The sequence below is a fragment of the Calypte anna genome, chromosome 4A (genome assembly GCF_003957555.1).
Source record: "Calypte anna isolate BGI_N300 chromosome 4A, bCalAnn1_v1.p, whole genome shotgun sequence".
Classification (NCBI taxonomy): Eukaryota; Metazoa; Chordata; class Aves; order Apodiformes; family Trochilidae; genus Calypte; species Calypte anna.
The window spans coordinates 39,870,617-39,889,619 of NC_044248.1; the positions used below are offsets into that span (position 1 = coordinate 39,870,617).

Sequence of the window (19,003 nt, forward strand, 5' to 3'; positions counted from 1 at the left end):
ACCGGAGCGAGATGCATAAACCATTGAGAAAACGACCCCTTTCTGCCCCCAAAATAACACAGCACGGTGCTAAATAAGTAAATAAATGAATAAGAGGTTTTTTTTTAAAGTCCTTATGAGGGTCAAGCGTTACCAGGTTAAAGGAGCAAGCGCACGGTCCAGAGTCTTGCTCCTGAGGTCAATGCCCCCTTCCCCATCAGGCTGTTTGACCTTCCTTAAACATAAACCCTTCCTTCGACATAAACCCTGCCTTCCCTTTCGTGGCCACTGGGTGAGACGGAGTTTAAATATTAAATTTTAAAATAAGTAAATCTTTCTTAATACCATTAGCACATCTTGGACAAAATGGGAGGGATCTATGGTGCTGCGCAAGCAACAGCTGGAAAACGTCACAGCAGCCAGCGCAGGGGCAAGACCCAAGTTTTGACCTCTTCGTTTTGCATTTATCTCCAACTAACAGAGTTCTAACAACCCTGCACGCCTTCCTCAAGATTTACACCTCGGCCCAACTCACCATGCAGGTTTTTTACTGAATTAGTAATGAATTCTAAGAGAATCTGGACAACACTGTGCTCGTTCAAGCAAGGGCTGCTCTTTGATCAGGATAAAGGCATTTGCTGCACAGTTTTTTTGTGACACAGTAGACAGATGTAGGAAAGATCAAAGAACCAGTAGAGGTCACTAGAAGACTGAAAGATCTGAAGGATAGCATCAAGTGGATTCTTCCCAGTAAAGGAATTTATATTAAGACAGGTGTTTGCTTTGTATTTTCACTTAATACAGAAAAGGCAAGAATGAAATCGTTTTCTTATTTCAATAATTTCAAAGAGCGGTGCATATATCTTATAAAGAGGATTAACAGGAGTTCCAGCTATAAAGAGAAGGAAAAAAGAAAAAAAAGTTTAATGATAGAAAAATATACCAGCTTCATTTTTGTCTCATTGCAAATTTTTAGTTCTGTCAGTGATTTTCACCTTTAAGTTTTGTGGTTTCTTTCCATAAAAATGAATCTGATTAAAGTTTTTTCTTTTAAGGTTACACTAACAATTCTTATTATTTTTTTTTTTTTTAAAAAATCTGCTACATACCATATTCTTGTCCTGGTTATTGCATTTTTTAAGGTACCAGTCACTCTGATGTGCTGTCATCCTACACGAAACAGATTTTGCATAGTAACAGTGAATGCTGAAAAGCCATTTCCCTAAACAGAGAAACAGCAACATCCAGTTTATTCCCACTTAACAGTTTACCTGTAATTAAGCAAACAATAACCATCAGTGAAACCATGAATGTGGGCACTCTAAGATAAACTGGCAAATATAAATGTTTCTATTTAATCCAGAAGCCAAAGAAACTGGTTCCCAAATGCATCAATTATTAGGTGTACCCAGGAGCTCTTTAGGTTGATGGTACCAAACCAAAGCCTGCAAATTTTGAGAAGTTTGACTTTTCTTTTTCCCCATAGCCTCCCCTTTTAAAAATACACATAACCCAAAAAGCTTAGTGAATTTGGTTAAATTCAAAAGAAATCTCAACTCCTTAATCTTACCTTGTTAAAGTCAGGTACAGCTTTTGTGATTGGCAGAAGGGATGAAGGAAGGCTGTCAGTTTGCTGACTTACTGAATCAATGAGCAGCTGATTGCAGGAGAACAGCATCACCTCTGGACTTCTGAGTCTTTTCATGCCCAAGATCCCTGTGACCTCAGGCTATGTGCACTCCTGCAGATTCGTTCTGCACACAGGTGTTGAATACATCTTTAGAGCCAGTATTTTCAAAAGGAGCTGAAACTGAGACAGCTGCATATTTCCTTTCCATCTCCTGGGAAAGTCCTAGTTGCCTGCACTTTGGTTTTTTTCCCAGTGTATTAATTTCTCAATTTTCAGACATGATTTCACATTATTAAGGGGGACTCCAAAATGGGAATTTGGGGTTGGGCTCTGTGTGTACATTTGTTTACTTTTTACTTATTTTACTAATTTACTATTTACTTATTTACAATTTATTTACTTAATAAGGAAATTAGCAGACAAAACTACATCATTTTCTCACTAAAAATGTTATTTGAAAGCACTAAGGCCACTATAATTCATTTCAGTGCACAGGCCAGTGCAGAAATGGCTATAAATTCCACACCAATGCCCTTCAATGGGTGTCCAAACATTCTGCCATCAGCTCTTGCAGGAGCTGGCAAGGCTTTGTTTCCTCTTTTTGGCACAAGATGCAGTGCAGTTTTGCTGGCACGTTTAAAAGGACTCCCAGTGGGGAGATCCAAAGGAACTTCTTGTCACTTAAGGCTGCTCTATGAAGTGCCACCTTCCTAGAAATGACGTTAACAATGTTCTTAAAATCCTGGTCCAGATAAACAAGGGCACCAATTACCTGAGCTGATTTCACACTGAGATGCGGACGAATCCATTTCCAAAAGCAAGACTTGGCTTTTCCACACACAAGCAACCCTAACACAGGCTGTGATTTCCCAGATAAATACTCATTGGGTTTAATAATAACTTCTGGTTCTCAGCTTTTGGAAACTGTTAGCAGGATACAGAATTTCTGCAAGTTTTACTTACATAAGGAATCTCAGTGACAGATTAATGTTATCCAACCCGACCTTCCCACATGCTTAGGCCTTGTGCAATCAGCTTCTTATTTCTTTCCTGCTTGTGCTCCAGGCTGAAAATGAATATTAGGCAAACCTCAAACAACCCAATTTGAATCACCAGAAGTTTGGAACTTGTTTCTTGGTGCTTTAAATCTGCCTGGGAAACCTCAGGAGCAGCCAATTTCCAGGAATGTCACATTACCAGGATAAGCTTTTTCAAGGTCCCAAGAAAGGTGGTGGATTCTTGTATGAAGCTTCAAATCCATTCTCAAATTTGCATAGCATTTGCTGAACTGAAATTCACCTTTGAGTATTCTGGAAAAGCAGATATCCCACTTTGTCTTGGCTGAAAACATCTGTAAAGGTCCTGCCAAAGCTAAAGACAAACAATTCCTTGGATAGGGAATTAGCAGAGAGAGCTGCAGATTATTAGAATAATCTTTTCTCAAAATAAGGAGGATTAGTCTATCCTGAATCAATTGTCAGCTTGGTTATTATTAAGCAAAAAAAAAAAAAACCAAAAAAAGAGCAATTGTTTTTAAATACATTTAATGTTATGAAATACATTACCTTTACTCACTTAAATCCTTGCTAAATCTTAACATCAACAATAATAAAAGGCTTTTAAAAATATTTTATTTAATGACACAGTTCTAGGGCAGAAAACAGAGTCATCATAAATAAAACACTGACATGGACTATAAGACAAACCCAGGCCAGACAGTTTGTGAAAAAATTAGTGAAAAGTGCATCTGGCTGGCTCAGGACTCCCTGAGTAAGGTAGACATTCTCCCACACACCTCTTGGCTTTTTGGCCTCTCACAAGAAAATCTGAACTACAGGCTGCCTTCCCCATTTTTAAGGTATTGTATTTACATATCACTTGCAGTGTGAGGTAGGAACCAGTTTATAGGGGTTGTATCTAATTTGGGCCTCACCTCCTTCTTGTTGCCCCTCCATCTGATAGGCAAAAAGATAGTGCAAAAAAAGCCTCAGCTATCTGTGAAAATGAACTACTGTTTCCTTTCAATTGCAATCAATCAGTTGATTTTAAAGAACACTTGCCATGATTTTCACCATCAAAGACATAAGAGGCACAAAAAAATAGATTTTTTTTCCAAAGGATGCCTTCAAAAAAAGGGGACCTTAACACTAGAACAGTGTTTCCAGGTGACCTAATCCAAAACTCCATGAAGCTTCTGTTTTTGTAACTGAACACGGCCCAGAGTAAATTCTTAGTTGAAAAATAGCAGCAACTCAAAAGTGCATAAATTACAAACTTCATCAATAAATTAAGGAAACAAATTTGCTGCATCTAACTATCATTCTAACTGTCCCAAGATCCTTTTCATTTTAGAATGGACATGGAGAATCAGGACAAATATACAACTATTTCAAACACAGAAGTAATCTAAAACCTGCAATAGGTTTCTTTCTGAGATAAGGCATCTTGTCTTCTAGGAAATTCAAAAGAAAGACTGGAAGAAGCCTAATAATTGAACAATCCCCCTTCACCACCACCAAGGCTTAAACATAGGCTTTTACATCCATATGTAGACTTGCAATTTAGGGTGTGAGTTTTCAAGAAATGCTGAGCATCAGATTCCCAGGGTGCTGATTATTGGAGAGCTTGCACAGTAGCAAGGCTGAGGAGAGACCCAGTGCTAAGCTGAAGGGGAGGCAGGTGCTTCAGGGAAATTTTCAGCTGTAGCAGGTTCAGCTGTGGGGCTTTCAGCTTCTTTCATGTCTCTGGTACAGACATTTTGGATTTTCATAATGAAGGCCTGGATAGAAAAGTGCTTAAACTGTGTAAAAAGATGGAATTTACTCTGAAGTTCTTATCAGGACTGTTCTTACACAGGAATTACTCTTCAGCCTCCAGGATCGTATTCAGTCATGGCAGAGATGAACCCATCAGTGAAAAAAGACAGCATCACCAATTGCTTTCTGTGCAGTCAGATGGTTTCCACGAGCTGGCATGCCCTTGAAAAAGCACACTATTTGTTGAAAAAGGTAGTTCCCAGTTAATTTGTGATAAATATTTTTTCTTCTTTTAGCACTATCATAAATACTGAGTTTCCTTCCAGGGAGGTTGTTCACAGGACACACTTGTTTTAATAAATTTGGGTAGAGTTTGTGTTTCTGTGGCTTAAGCATATTGTGAGCTGAACACAGAGGAGATCTAGAAGGCAACTGGTACAGAGGTAGCAGCACAGTACTGTGATAAAGCACTTCCACAACAGTGCTTTCAAGTAACTTGAACTTCATAGAATTCACATAGAATTGGGGCATTTGCTTCACTGGAGGAAGAAGGTTCAGTTTCAGTCCTAGGCCATGGCTGAAGAAAAAAGTCTTCTTTTTTTCTTTTTTTTCCCTGGAAACTGCTTGTTTTTATTAAGCAGGTAAATGGGTAGCTTTTAAATGTTTAATTATGGCATGTCAAGATTTCTTAGAAGTGAGAATGTTTCAAGGCTGAAAGATGAGGCAGGCAATCTCATATATTTAGTATAAATTCACAAGGGGTTAGGATCTCTGACAGCAAAAATAGCCCTTCCTGCAGGCAAAGGTTGCTTCAACCAAATCTACATAGGAATAGATATACTAAGAAAGTAACCTTTTAGAATTATAGACAAGGATGAGTTACATGTGGTCCATGTAGCTGAATCTATTTTTGATTTTGGAACTAGATGTCAGTTTTTGAGGTAATCCAGTCACGGAAATAAGTCACTCGTGTGTAAACTCCAGGTTTATTTGGTTTAGCACATTCATCTCCCCAGCTCACTATTCCCACGAGGTACCACATCAGTCTGGAGTCTGGAGTAACTAATGGTCCCCCAGAGTCCCCCTGGAGAAAGAGGAGGGGGAAAAAGAGAAAGATTTAATTGATTAGAAGGGAAAATATAATTCCATGGATAGGAGGGTGTGTCCAACAAGAGAAGAAATATTCTTTTTCTTTTTACAATAACCACTATCTGTTCAACAAACTCTTCTAGTCACTTGCAACAATTACATTTCAAAAGGTTATCACTGGAAACTTGATCTACTAATTAGACAATATGTCCTTAAGATATGAGCCACTTTCAAATGCTGAATTCAGATAATAGCATGATATGGTGATCAGAAACAGGAAACCTTACAGGCTGAAAGGCAATCCTCACACAACAGTCCAATTCCCCATCTCCCACCAAAATGCTTTACTGAACTAAGCAGCAGCTCCACCCTTCTGTTCAGGTCTCTTCACTACTGAGCTAGACAGGAACAGAAGAATTGAGCCTCCCAGACTTACTCTGCAGAGAGTTTTGACCATAAATCTGGGATTCTGGAAAGGGTTTGTTTTGAAGCAGCACTAAGGTGCACATTCTTTGGTAATAATACAAGTAGAAATTACCTTTTTTAAAGTTATGGTTTTTTTAAACATAATCATTTCCTTGCAAAATTTGCAAACCAGCACCACACATGTATCCTTACCATTCCATTTAAACCTAGTTTCTTATAGTTTTTGCCTCAGACAGTTTTCCTTCCACTGATCCACATCTGTTAAGATCTTATCACAACAGATCTATCACAAAATGATCCAGAATTTAATGGCAATGAGTGACAGTGCAGTTTCTGCTGGCAACTTAATTGCTACTTTTTAAACTTCTTCCTTCCCAGCTGCACAGATGTCCCTTCTTGGCTACTTGACACATTTCATTCATAGCTCATATTTAGTATTTCAGGATTTAGTATCTCTGTTATGTCTTGTCAGATCACTTTGCAAGCAAATTGTTAGTTAGATTTCACACAGAAGGAATTATGAGAAGCAAATGGGCTCGCAGCAGCTATTTGGAGTTACAGAGTAAGAATTTAATTTCATGCTTTGAGAGGTTTAATTTCTGAATTATACTAATTTAGCTCTTAGTATGGGTTTTATGTGGTAAATTATGTATACTAAATATATAGTATGTATACTTAGTATGTATACTAAGCATTTTATAACATATTTAAGCATTTTATAACTTAAATCATGTTTGAATTGAGCCTATTTAAAGGACTAATTCACTGTCAGTTAAGATTTGATCAACCAGATACCAGAGTCAGCATTAAAATAGTTTTCACTGCTGATTTTCAGCTATGGTTACCTGACAAGCATCTACTCCTCCTTCCAAGTACCCAGCACACAACATTCTGGGTGTGATGTCCCCATCATACACTTCTTTTCTGTTGCAAGTGTTGGAGTCGATAAGTTTCACTGTCGCTTCCTGAAGAGCATTTGGAGTTGGACCTGAAAGAACAGAGTTTTGATGTTTATCAACAGAATTATTTTGCAGTAGTTAAGATGCAGGAAGAACATTTAATGTTCTCTTACAGAGTACCAGCTTGACTTGCTGGTCAAGATGCTTTGGGGTTTTTTGCTTGTTTTGCTTGTTGATTTTTTGCTTGTTGATCTGTCCAGGCTAAAGAATATGTAAATACTCATAGTCTCACTTAGGAACTGTACCATTAAGACAGAAATAAAAATTGCATGATACTATAGTGCCTTTAAGTGTAAAACCATATGTTTTATACATGTTCCACAGAATATACCTAGCATTTTGGGAGAGATTAGAAGAAATTAAGGCTCCACTGCTAAATCTTGTGGCCTGCTAAGAGTGTGAGCTTGGGTAAGTCACATTTACCTGAAAGCCCATAGAGTTATCTGTAGCTTCTGGCTAGCACTGGGAGAATGTTCCTTACGTGTTATATAAACACATGCATGGACGTGTTATGTGTTATAACCTGTCTTAAGAATTCACAATATGAAGTGGAAAGGCTGGAAAGAGAGAGTTTTCTGCTTCAGTGGATTGTAGCTCTTTGTCCAGCCTAATTTTAGAACAAGAAGCTGCTGCTTAAAATTAAACAAATCTACTGCCTATAGACACAGCATTACCGCCACACAACGTATAGATACAGAAGTATCAATGCAGTAGCAAACCAGAGACACTGTTTCTGTGACATACAGGTCACCCAGCACACTCAGGACTCACCATCGTTGGTGAGTGCTCCCCAGCCGGTGATCACGGCGTAAATATTGTATGGAAAAGTCTGGGATGGCTCCGGCAGACAAACGCGGTGAATGCTGCTTGAAAACTCCACTCGTTTAGAGAGCTGCACGAGTGCAATGTCATAGTCATGCTCTGGGTAGTGGTACTTCTCATGAATGATGATGGTCTTGACTGATCTTTTCAAGCTTGGTGGTTTCAAAAGAGCTCCAAAAGTAGCAGTCCACTTCTGAGGGTGACTCATGCTGAAAAAGTTGAGAGTGCTGTAAGGATTTAGCCAGAAATGTTTGGGATTTTAAACTTGATGAGCACCTGTATTGTAAAGCTCCTTCAAGCCAGCTCCCTACCAGATTCCTAGGGCACCCATCACTTCCCATAACACTATATCCCATGTAACTGTGGGATGCTGCTAGAGGAGAGTAATCCTGTGTTCCCTTCTCAACCACAGTCTCATACACCTCCCCTGCACCTTGTCCCTGATCTCACCATTCTGTGGCTGTAAAGTGTGACCAAATCACAAAGCTCTTCTGCTAGAAAACTCTTCAACTCCTTTACTCTTTTTACATCTGCTCAGTCAGCTGTCCCATCTTACAAGCCCTGCAGCTTCACAGATGGAAAAGCAGTCACAGCAACCTGAGCTGGTGGGAGGTGTCCCTGCCCATGCAGGGGGGTTGGAACTGGATGAGCTTTAAGGTCTCTTCCAACTCAAACCATTCTGTGAGTCTATGAAAGGCTATGATCAAAACAAAATGTAAAAAAAAAAAAAAAAAGTGCTGAATGAAGGGGTCAGAACATGGGATTGTAGCTTCTGGTAGCAGCCTGCTGGTGCAGCAACCTAACTGGGAGATGAAGGAGCACCTTGAGAAACAATCAGTGCAACAGGAAACAAATACTCTGTGATTTCAGTCACATTACATTTTCTGTACTTATTTGCTCAATGTGACTATTGACTTCCACTCATACAGTTGCCATTTCTGCTCCAAAGAGTCAATCCTTTAATTTCCCGTTTTTCCATCCAAGTGATGGATCTGCTTAACTCTGACTTTCCTCCTTCAAGGCAGAAAGTTGTTCCCCTGGAGCCAAGGGTGCAGTGCAAATCTAGAGAGCAGCACAACTGGATATCTACGAGGCACATTCTGCTGCAGACTCTCTCTAAAGTGGGAACTTACTCTCTGAAGCAGTGAGCTGCAGATACAAGCCACGTGTTGCTGATGAGTGTGGCACCACAACGATGGATATTGTTGTACTGCAGACTGGCTTGCCACGGCCAGTCCCCGGTCTCTGCAGAAGACAATCCACCAATTATTCTCAGGGATGATGATTTTGCCATGGACTTCACTGATCTGTTCTGCCGTAACCCACAGACTGTCAAAAAGGAGAAAGAGTGTATTAGCTATGCTTCTGTTTAGTAAATAAACCTGCCAACTGCTGTGGAAAACATATATGGAAAATTGCACCCCCCCAAATCAGAGATCCTCATGGACAACCCACTCTTAGAAACCCAAATGACTATTGTAGAAAGTCATGCTGGTCAGACACTCAGGTTTATCTCTGTGAGCAGCCCAAATCAGGAACCAAAACCTTAACCACACACCCCATTCTCAAATACAGGGATTGCCAACCTTAATATCCCAGGTAATTTGTTGTTAGGCTAAAAAAAACATAAACAAGGCAAAATCTGAGATGGGAATGACCCAAGCCATGGGGTTTTTACCATGCATGCATGCAAATCACATCAGCAAGGTATCACCTGGGAACAAGCAAGTGCATCACTGAAATGGGAGTCTGCAAGTGAACCTGGAGAGACACTTCAAGAGCATCACACTAATCCACTGGTATCAACAGCAGTTGGATCAGGGTAGGAAATAAACAAGTGTCCTGAGCATCATAGTGCTCAGCCCTCACTGGCTAGAACCTGCTTTCTAGATAGCAGGGTTTATGTTTAAGGTGCACCCTCCACTTTCAACACCAGCACTGCTGGAGGCAGAAGTGTGCCACAGACACTTGTGCAGCAGAATCTCCATTATTTCCTCTCTGCCCAATGCTGGAAATTTCTATAGGGCTCTCAGCACTTGCCCTTTTCTCACAGAACTGCTGATGCTTTTAGCATAAGGAACATCTCGCTGCAAAAAAACAAAACCAAAACAAACAAAATGATCAGGGAACTCAGCTGTGGGTGTAGAGTTTTCCTAGAAGGGATTTTCACACCATCACCATTATTTTCAAGCCAGCCTTCTAGATATACCAGAAGATTCCTGGCTGAGCAGGGGTTCTAAACACCCCACTCATCTGTGTGAAGCACAAGGTCACATTCATTAGGCAAGAGGATGAGAAAAGGCTTTCGAGGGCCAGGAAAAGTGCTCAGAGACCATAAATGCTGATTAAAACAATCAGAGATTTACCAGGCTTAAAAAGCCCTCACTTACTGTCATTGAAGAGGGCTTCTGCTCTTTTCGCCTCCATACCTGAAACAAACAAACAGTCAGGGTAAGGCAGGTTTCTTATCTGCTATTTGAGCACAGGGCACTGCAGAAGGTGTGGCTGAGGGGGGCTGCTAGAGAAGCCAGCATAGCTCATATGTAGTCACATCTTGTGCTGGCTACTGCACTCTTCTCTGCGATGCTTCTTGCTCTTCTCCAGCCAACATCCTCTGAGGACCAGGTACAGGGTCTCCCCCATCGTGCTGGACCCTGATGTGTCTGGAGAGGAGCACATACAAAACAAGCCCAGTATTACTCAAGATCCATAATTTTGCTGGGGAGAAATTTTTAGAGTGGAAAGTTTTTTATTTTTTTCTGTAAAAAATCAACTTGCCACATTTTACACCAGAATGAAGGCCAGAAGAGAGCTGGTACTCACTCTGTGCCCTCCTCAAGATCAGAAGCCACTGACTTCACTGCAGCAGTGCCAGATTAAAATAGCAGTAGCACCCTCTCCTTTCTCCTACATTATTAAGCAACAGGGTATCTGGTACATGATTAATACTAAAAAAGACAGCAGCAAGTTGTTTTATAGCACAGAAGGTTCTAGCAATTCCTTTCTTGAAAATGCATACACTGTGAGCATGCTGACAATAACAAGCATTAACTCAAGGTAGAAGTCTATTTCCTTTCTTCCAGAAGAGCATTTTCACCAGAGCTACTATTCTAGTTGCCAGTAGTAAAAAACAAACAAAAAAAAATATAAAAAAATTTAAATTAAAGAAAATTACACCTTCAATACAACGTTTAAGTTATATGGTAATTCTTGTACAGCATCCACAACTTCACCTTTTGTGGCTGTGTAGCCTTTCTCAACAGATCCCTGTTCTTATCAACTTACCTAATTTCTCTTTTATCTTTGCAGCTACACAAAACAATATTCTAGCTTTGATCAAACCACAGTAAGCCTGGAGGAGTCTCTTGATTGCAAAGGGCTCAGGCCCACACTTGTTGCCTACTTTGCTTCTATCACTTGTGTTTTGTTTGTGGGCTTGACACTTCCTGGCATGCAGGGTGAAGTGAATGTTTGCAATCAACCATTACTAGACATGTACTCATTCATTTTTAAATATAACATCAAGCAGACTATGACAGAAAAAAGGAAACAAATAGAACTCCAGTGCATGTACAGCTTGGCTGCAGAGAAAGTTACAAGGCAAAGGCAGTGTTAGGGCTGCCCCTGTACTCAGCCCTGGTGAGGCCACAGCTTGAGTCCTGTGTCCAGTTCTGGGCCCCTCAGCTCAGGAAGGAGATTGAGGTGCTGGAGCAGGTCCAGAGAAGAGCAAGGAGGCTGTGAAGGGATCCAGCACAAATCCTGTGAGGAAGGGCTGAGGGAGCTGGGGGTGTTCAGCCTGGAGAAGAGGAGGCTCAGGGGAGACCTCATCACTCTCTACAACTCCCTGAAAGGAGGTTGGAGCCAGGGGGGGGTTGGGCTCTTTTCCCAGGCAACTCTCAGCAAGACAAGAGGGCACGGTCTCAAGTTGTGCCAGGGGAGGTTTAGGTTGGAGATTAGAAAGAATTTCTTTATGGAGAGGGTGATCAGACATTGGAATGGGCTGCCCAGGGAAGTAGTGGATTCTCCATCCCTGGAGATATTTAAAAAGAGACTGGATGTGGCACTCAGTGCCATGGGATGGGAACTGCAGCAGTAGTGGATCAAGGGTTGGGCTTGATGATCTCTGAGGTCCCTTCCAACCCAGCCAGTTCTATGATTCTATGAAATGTGCATGAGGCCACTGCTTCTTTTTGGAAGTATGGGAGATAAATTATAATTTGACATATATATAGCAGCACAGACCTATTCAGTATAAATGGGAACTGTTCACATAATAAAGATAATTAAACTTTACTGGTGGGCAAGCAATAACTTGGAAGGTCTCCTTTCAGTAAAAATGCTGACTTGTACTTTTTCAGCTCCTGTGAAAGGAAGGCAAAAGGAGACCCTGAAGTGTAAGTACCTCTGCATTTCAGGAATGCTGGTTGTATTCTGTGAATTTCCATGGATAATATGGTTGGTTGTTGCCAAGATCCCTTAAATCAAAATGTAATAATACGAGACAGTTAAAAGCTAATCCAGCAGAAGGATTCAATGGTGATGTAAGTTTGATAAGTTAAAAGTGAGGAGGGGTGGGGGGAAAATCAATGCTCAGCTGTGCTAAGGATTTGGGTACTTCACCTATTATACTGGCAATAAATTCTTTGAAAAATCTGGCCCTATCTGTTTATTTGAACTATGATTAGCATCCAGTGTTTTCCTAGAGATTCATACAGCCCTCAGAACCAGCTCATCATTTGGGTCACACTAATATTTTGTAGCTGGAAACTGATAAGAGACAGACAAATATAATCAGCTAAGCCAGAGCACCTTTTGCCTTCAATTGCAATATTGATAATAATGTTTTTTTAGCTCCCTTCTGGGTGGAGAGATATTTACCTCCTAATGACTAATTATGAAGTCTGCACTCAATTATTAACACTTACATTATGTTGCAAAGCTTATCGAGAAGACAAAAGGAGCAACCAGCTTGTTCAAGAGCGGTGCCGGAAGCAATTCCATTGGCATGAACTGCACTGAGTTTTGCTGTGAGTCACTCAGCTGTCCTGCAAGGCACCTCTCTCTCTGTCTTTGTTTGCCTTTTTATAAGACACATAGAAAAAAAGTCCAAACCTCACATTGGCAAAAATTAACCCATTGCTTCTAGTGAGACCGAGGTGTTTAATTGGAGAAATAAGTCTCACACAAGCATGCTACAAGTCTTCACTAGGTTGTCTATACAGCTTTGAATTTTAGTGGATTTTATTATATATTGGGACTACTCTCCAACCCATCCACTGGATGGAAAAAGGCTGGTGACACCTGTCAGTAAATTAAAGGGTAGGAGCTCACCTTTGCTTTAGACTTTTGGCAGATACCTGACCATGTATTCCACACTGAGAGCTGCAACCCAAGGACTGAAAAAAATACCACAGCAAGGGAGGAAACCTCAAAGTAAAGGGAGTTTTTAAGAGGTGAAGGCAAGTGTGTCTGGCACCAGACCTGGGGACATATCATGCAGATCAGGGCAAGTGAAATGAAGGGCAGAATACCAAGGACTCAAATTCAAGATCCCAAACGTACATGTTTGGAATCATGAACTGACTCAGTTTTCAGATAAGCGGATCCCACAGTAAATCCCATGAAAATAGGGACCCTTTTGGGATTTGCTGAAAATCAGGTTGTTTGGGCTTGCTTTCATTTGTTGTTACTAGCTTGACATTTTTAGCCTGGTCAACAGCACAGCTGTTTGCTTTGTGCTACCAAGGTGTTGTAAGCCCTGCCTTGAAGCAATCACTCGCAAGGCACGAGAGACAATTTCGCTGCCCTGCTCATTTATTTGTTGCCCCAGTTGTTTGCACATCCAAGAAAAAGCATCAATTAGTAACAATTAAAGTGTCATATCTTGTCTCAACCACACAGAGCTGCAAAAATAGTTGTTTGTGTCACATTTAGGAAAACAGTGTTCAGTCTCCAGCTGTAAACAAGAACAAGTTCAACTTGAACATGCGTTGCCCAGCTGTAAAATGGAACTTGCTGTTTAATTAGAGCTTGCCTAACTTAAAAGAGAAAACTACTGTTTAAATTAAAATCCCAGCTTAAAACATGGTTTGAGATTCCATCTTTCAGAGAGGGCTTTGTTCTCCAACGAGACACCAATTTTGTTAATACAGTTATTTTACATATTTAGTAAGCACAATAACCTTAAACTACCCTTAAATTATTGGTCTTAGTTTTCTACCAATGAGAACAGTGACTTGCAGTCCCAATTTAAAATTAATATCTTGTCAGTAAACAACTTTTTTTTTACTCCTCAATAGATGTGTTTGAGCAAACATGGAAAGAAAAGAAGAGAAAGCAAGAGCATCTTTATTTTGGTATTTTTTTATATGCAATAGCCAGTAAAGGCCAGGATTTCTAAGAGAGCTCAGTGTCCAAAGCCCATGGATCTATCTGGCAGCCAGGTAAATGTTTGCAGAGTGAATGTGACCACTTATCTCTGAGGTATTTAGAGATTCTCAGACATATGTAGTTACCTTGCTACATCTCTAAATAATATTAGGACCATCAGAAGAATTCATCTGGTGTTCACTGCCTCATTTTAGTGTCAGTGTTTATATTAAGAAGCAAATAACCACTCTCAGTGATATAAATGGAGCAGATGTTGTAATGAAGTAGTTCAAGCAAGGCAAGCAGACACATTATTAGGGAATATTATGCGTTTTCAGTGTGGAAAAGATAAGAGATGGCTGCAAAATTATAGATGAGAAATCTCTTTTTAAAATCTTTACCCAATTACATATAGTTTCACAGATGTGGATTTCCACAAAAAAACTTGATTTTCTCTATAAGTTTTCTTCCATGATTTTCTGTATGTCATAATGTAACTGCTGACTTCAAAGGCAAACTGGGTGTTCCATCCTTTGTTACATCCAGTTCCCACATCTTGCTTGTGTAGGTTGTTTTTCCTCCAAGGTAGAGATTATCTCAAATGGGGTATGAAGGGAGGAGAGGATTGTAAATACTAAAAAAAAAAATAAGTACATTCTTCAGTAGTAACAGCACATATTTGGACACAATTGTGTTTGAGGCACAGCTCTGTGACGTGCAGAGGGAGCAGAGGAAGCATTTTTCCCACTGTCCTTTGTCACATTTAATAACAACTTCCTTGAAAAGAGAGAATTACAAAATTCTCAGGTGAGTCAGAAAGAGTGGGTTCACCTAAATCACTGTTATTTAGGGTAACAACAGTGCAGGCAGGCACAGAGAGGATCTCTGGCAAGTTCCAGTGCGTCAGCAACCTGAGCAGCCAAGAGTAAAGTCACCATGCATCTGTCCTGTAGTGCAGACAGAGGTGGAAGTAATAGCTCTGCCCTAATATTCTTTAATCACATTAAAGACCATGAAGGCCCTGAGGTCTTGCAGTGAAATGGGAATGAAAGGAGTGAGCAGCAGGTGCAGTCATGTTCCCAAGAAAAGTACCTGGAAGGAAATGCTGGAGCTTCCTGCAGGATGGCTTGGGGCTCAGCAGGAAATTCACCTCTTGTGTGGTGACACAGTGCACACAACCTAAAACGACTCCCTGTGAACTTTCCAACGTTCTCCCTGTTCCCTCAGTAGGAGTGAACTCCCTAGAGCTGTACACCCTCATAGAAGCAGCAAAACATGGCTTAGATACAGGTGATGCAATTCTCATTGCTTCAACAGGGGACAGTAACCTGGTGAAAACAAGACAAAGGCTTTGTACCTCTAATTGTCCCTGTCACCCAGCCTTTCCCTCCCCTTCAATGGACCTGTCCTCACATCCATGACTTCTTCCTCTCCTCCCCAACATCTTAAATCTGTCCATGAGGACAGACAGGTCCATGCCTCACAGCATATTTATATCAACTTCATCCCAAGGAGAGAGCTGCATGGGGAATTACCTGTTAGGTTTGTAGTGTGAAAGGTTTTTTAGTGATAAAGTTATTTAGCAGAGCCTGTACTCATGCTCTGGCTGCAATAAAGGTACCACTAGAGCAGGGGCAGACCAAAGCACGTGCACCCTCTGCATGCAAGGCAGAGAAAGAGAAAACTAAAATTGAATGAAGAAATTAATTAAATCAACTTATCCGGGTCATCTAATAAGTCAGGCCGGAATGATTTTCTGCTTAATTACTTTAACACAAGCATGTCTTTGCAAAATATTCATTTTAAAATACATTTCTGTGCCTCCCATTTCAGTCTGCCTCTCTGGAGTGTTGCAGACACTGCAACGTTCCACCTTGCACCAAGCTAATGGCATTCATATGGGGGAAAGTCAAATCTCCACTTTATTTCCCAATGTGCAGATCCATGTCCTGTTCCACTCCCCCAGTCTGCTGGTGAAGTACAAGAAACCAGACTGTTGCATAAATTGAGATGAAACATTCTTCAGTCATTGGGGTCAGACAGGCATCTGTGTGGCTCTCAAAGAACATTTGATAAAGAAGTGAGCATCTGGCTCTTGTGTTCTGTACTTTTTATTTGTTAAGGAGCTGTAGCAAGACCCAGATGGCAGATAAACAGAAATAATAACAGTTGACTTGTTGATCAAAACTGATTCATGACTCACTGTTCATGGTCAAAACTCTGGGCTGTGCAACAGGTGGGAATACTACCTACTCACTTTGAACAGTGCCAGTGATCTTCTGATCAGGTTTTTCTCTGACGTCAGAAGCACATTCCCAAAAATACATTTTGGGAGACTTCCAACCTACCTGACAAAGGGAAATAGTCTTGCAAACTGCTCTACACTTTGCTTAATAGTGATCCGAGCTATGAGGTGGTGGCTTTCCAACCAAGAAACCTTGGGGGGGAAAAAATCCAGCCTTGAAGGAAATTTCTTTGATGCCAGAACCATATAAAGGGCAAACTCTGACACATTCTTCCTTCAGTGCCATTGGAAGAGTGAGTCCTAACGTGGGTGTTTCCAAGTCACCCAACTTTGATATCTCATTTTGCTGGCCCTCACGCTGCTGCTCAGAGAACATAGGATTCAGGTTGCTTGATTCTCCACTGAAAAATCTCTGGGCTTCCCGTGGGGTTTGTACACAGGAGCAGAGATCTTTATCACCTCCCATTTTCCATCAAAGCTATAGTGGAAGTTTGGAGATGCTGCTGTCCTTGGCCAGTGGGCTTCTTTAGCCCTCTGTTTATTTAAGCTAACTAAGAAATCAGGGGCTTGAGTAATAACACATCTGAAGATGCCCCAATATTAATGTATTTTTACAGTCCTATGTCAAGAAAACCTACTATTTAGTGAAGTCAAGAACACCACTGGATAGATGATGCAAAGCACCGACAATATTATTTTTTTCCTTTAAGTTTTGTACATTTTTAATTTTTTTTCACACCTGTTGGATCAATCTTCTCTCTCTTTCTCAAAAAACCTGAACTAATAAAACATTGTCAGTTTAGATTTTAGCCCTGCTTTATTCCCAGTCCTCAGGAATGGAGAAGCAAAGGAAGTTTTACCCCTGGGCTGTCACACTGCTGAGTTTTGTCCTGCTGCCCTGAACTGCAGCTGAAGATCCCAAGCATTGCATCAAATTTGCAGAATTTTGTTCAAACTGATCTCCAAAGCAAATCCTTTGGAGTGAAGTGGAAGTTGAGACACAGTGTTGAACAACAAGATGATTAGATCCTGGGAGGAAGACTTAAGGAGGTTCTCCTTATCAGACCCTCCTCCTAGCATGCAATGTAAATAAGTGCCTGACCTGGATTTGTTCAACTAGCTAGCTATGCTTAGCTAAACTGAGCTGTATATTATGGCCCCCAAATTAGAATCTTTTGATAAAGTTATTACAATTAACAGGTTAATGATTTTTTTTTACAAGCCAATAAGAAAATATGCTGAGACTGCAGGATCCCAGTTGGGAAAAACCATCAAAGCTACAGTGAAGCAAAATTTAGAAAAGTACTGCAGAGCACAGAAATAAATGTGGGGCTTCTTATCTTCCCTTGGTTTAAATACTGATGTTGGACTGGATATTCCAGTAGGGGAGAGACAAGTGGGAAATGCAAAACCTGGATCCCTCTCTGGACTTCCAGGACCTGTTGAAAATTCCAGGGGTGAGGAAGAAGACAAGCTTTATAAATTGAGACCTTTCTCTCCTCTAAAAGCACAGGAGTTCTCTGTTCTGTACTCTTCACTCAATCTGGTTCTCTTAAACAGCAGCACCAACAAGAGCTTGCCTAAGCCTCAGAGCACTCCTGAAACCCTATTAGCAAAGTTCCAAATGGAACCTTTTATTGTCACCCCGTAGAAATGCCAAGGTATTGTTTATGTTTCTTTGTATCCCATGTAACAATTGCACAATCCTGGTTGTGTAGTGAGTAGCAGAGCTATGCAGTCAGTGTTTTATGGTTAGGCTGAGAGAGCCAAAAAAAGCAACATGAATGTTATCATACAGCTTCATCAAAGTAACACAGAGATGCCATCTTCTACTGGCACCAAATATTTAATGAAAACATTTTGATTCAGCTCATTTTTTTAAACTAGCAGCTACTGTATTACTGTAACAGACCTGATGCAGTTCAAGGTCAAATAACCGAGTTTTGAGTCACTTCCCACATTTACCAGACTGAACAAAAGCAGCTGATTACATTAACTCAATGAGAAGATCACAGCCCTTTTCTAACAAGTGTTTTTTGTACTCCTAATTTTATCCTTCATTTGAGGCACCACATTAAACTGAAGATTCAAAGTTCACCAAATCATGACCTGTCTTTGAAAAAAAAAATAAAACAACATACAAACAAAAACCAAAACAGAAAACAAAAACCCAACCCTCTTTAAACCTCTCTAGTTGATGCTCACACACTTTTTCTTTCTGGGACAAATTGTACGTGCATTTTGCTCAACAGGAACTACTGGTGTACAAGCAACACTGCAGAGAAATGGTGATTTCTTAGTTCAAAGGAATGTCACCTACCATCTTGTACCATTCCAACAGGGAAGACTTGTTGGCTCATCAAGAAACGATGGATGTGTGACAGCTCATGTTTGAGTTTCACTGCACTGCTGCAATGCAATGTGCATACTTGAAGCACCAAGAGGCAGAACAAGAGGTTACTCCTTGTCATTTCTGAGTGGGAGGAAGCCTGGATCCATTCAGCATGGAATCTGGCCCAGGTTTCTTGTTCTTTCAACACAGCTGTCTGGCCTCTGCAGGGCTCTCTGCTGGGTCAAGTAGCCCAGTGTGGAAAAGCAAGCAGCAAGAACCCACCCATGTGCTGTACTGTCACCCTTCTGCTAGGAGTAAGAAGTACAACCCTTTTGCAGAAGGTCTGCAAAAACAAATGGCCAAGCATCTCCCCTGCCTTTCAACTACCAACTCATT

The 19,003-nt window shown here is 40.7% G+C and overlaps 1 protein-coding gene across 1 annotated transcript in view; it reads right to left on the bottom strand.

Moving 5' to 3' along the window:
* Nucleotides 1-5,287: 5,287 nt before the first annotated feature.
* Nucleotides 5,288-19,003, bottom strand: part of LOC103533726 (transmembrane protease serine 11E-like) — a 37,474-nt gene continuing 23,758 nt past the window's right edge. Inside the window, exons 6-10 of the mRNA XM_008499620.1 lie at nt 10,052-10,090; nt 8,795-8,990; nt 7,611-7,870; nt 6,726-6,868; nt 5,288-5,449 (exon numbers count right to left, since the gene is read on the bottom strand). Of these exons, the coding sequence (XP_008497842.1) occupies nt 5,288-5,449; nt 6,726-6,868; nt 7,611-7,870; nt 8,795-8,990; nt 10,052-10,090 (800 nt within the window). The remainder of the gene's footprint in view (nt 5,450-6,725; nt 6,869-7,610; nt 7,871-8,794; nt 8,991-10,051; nt 10,091-19,003) is intronic.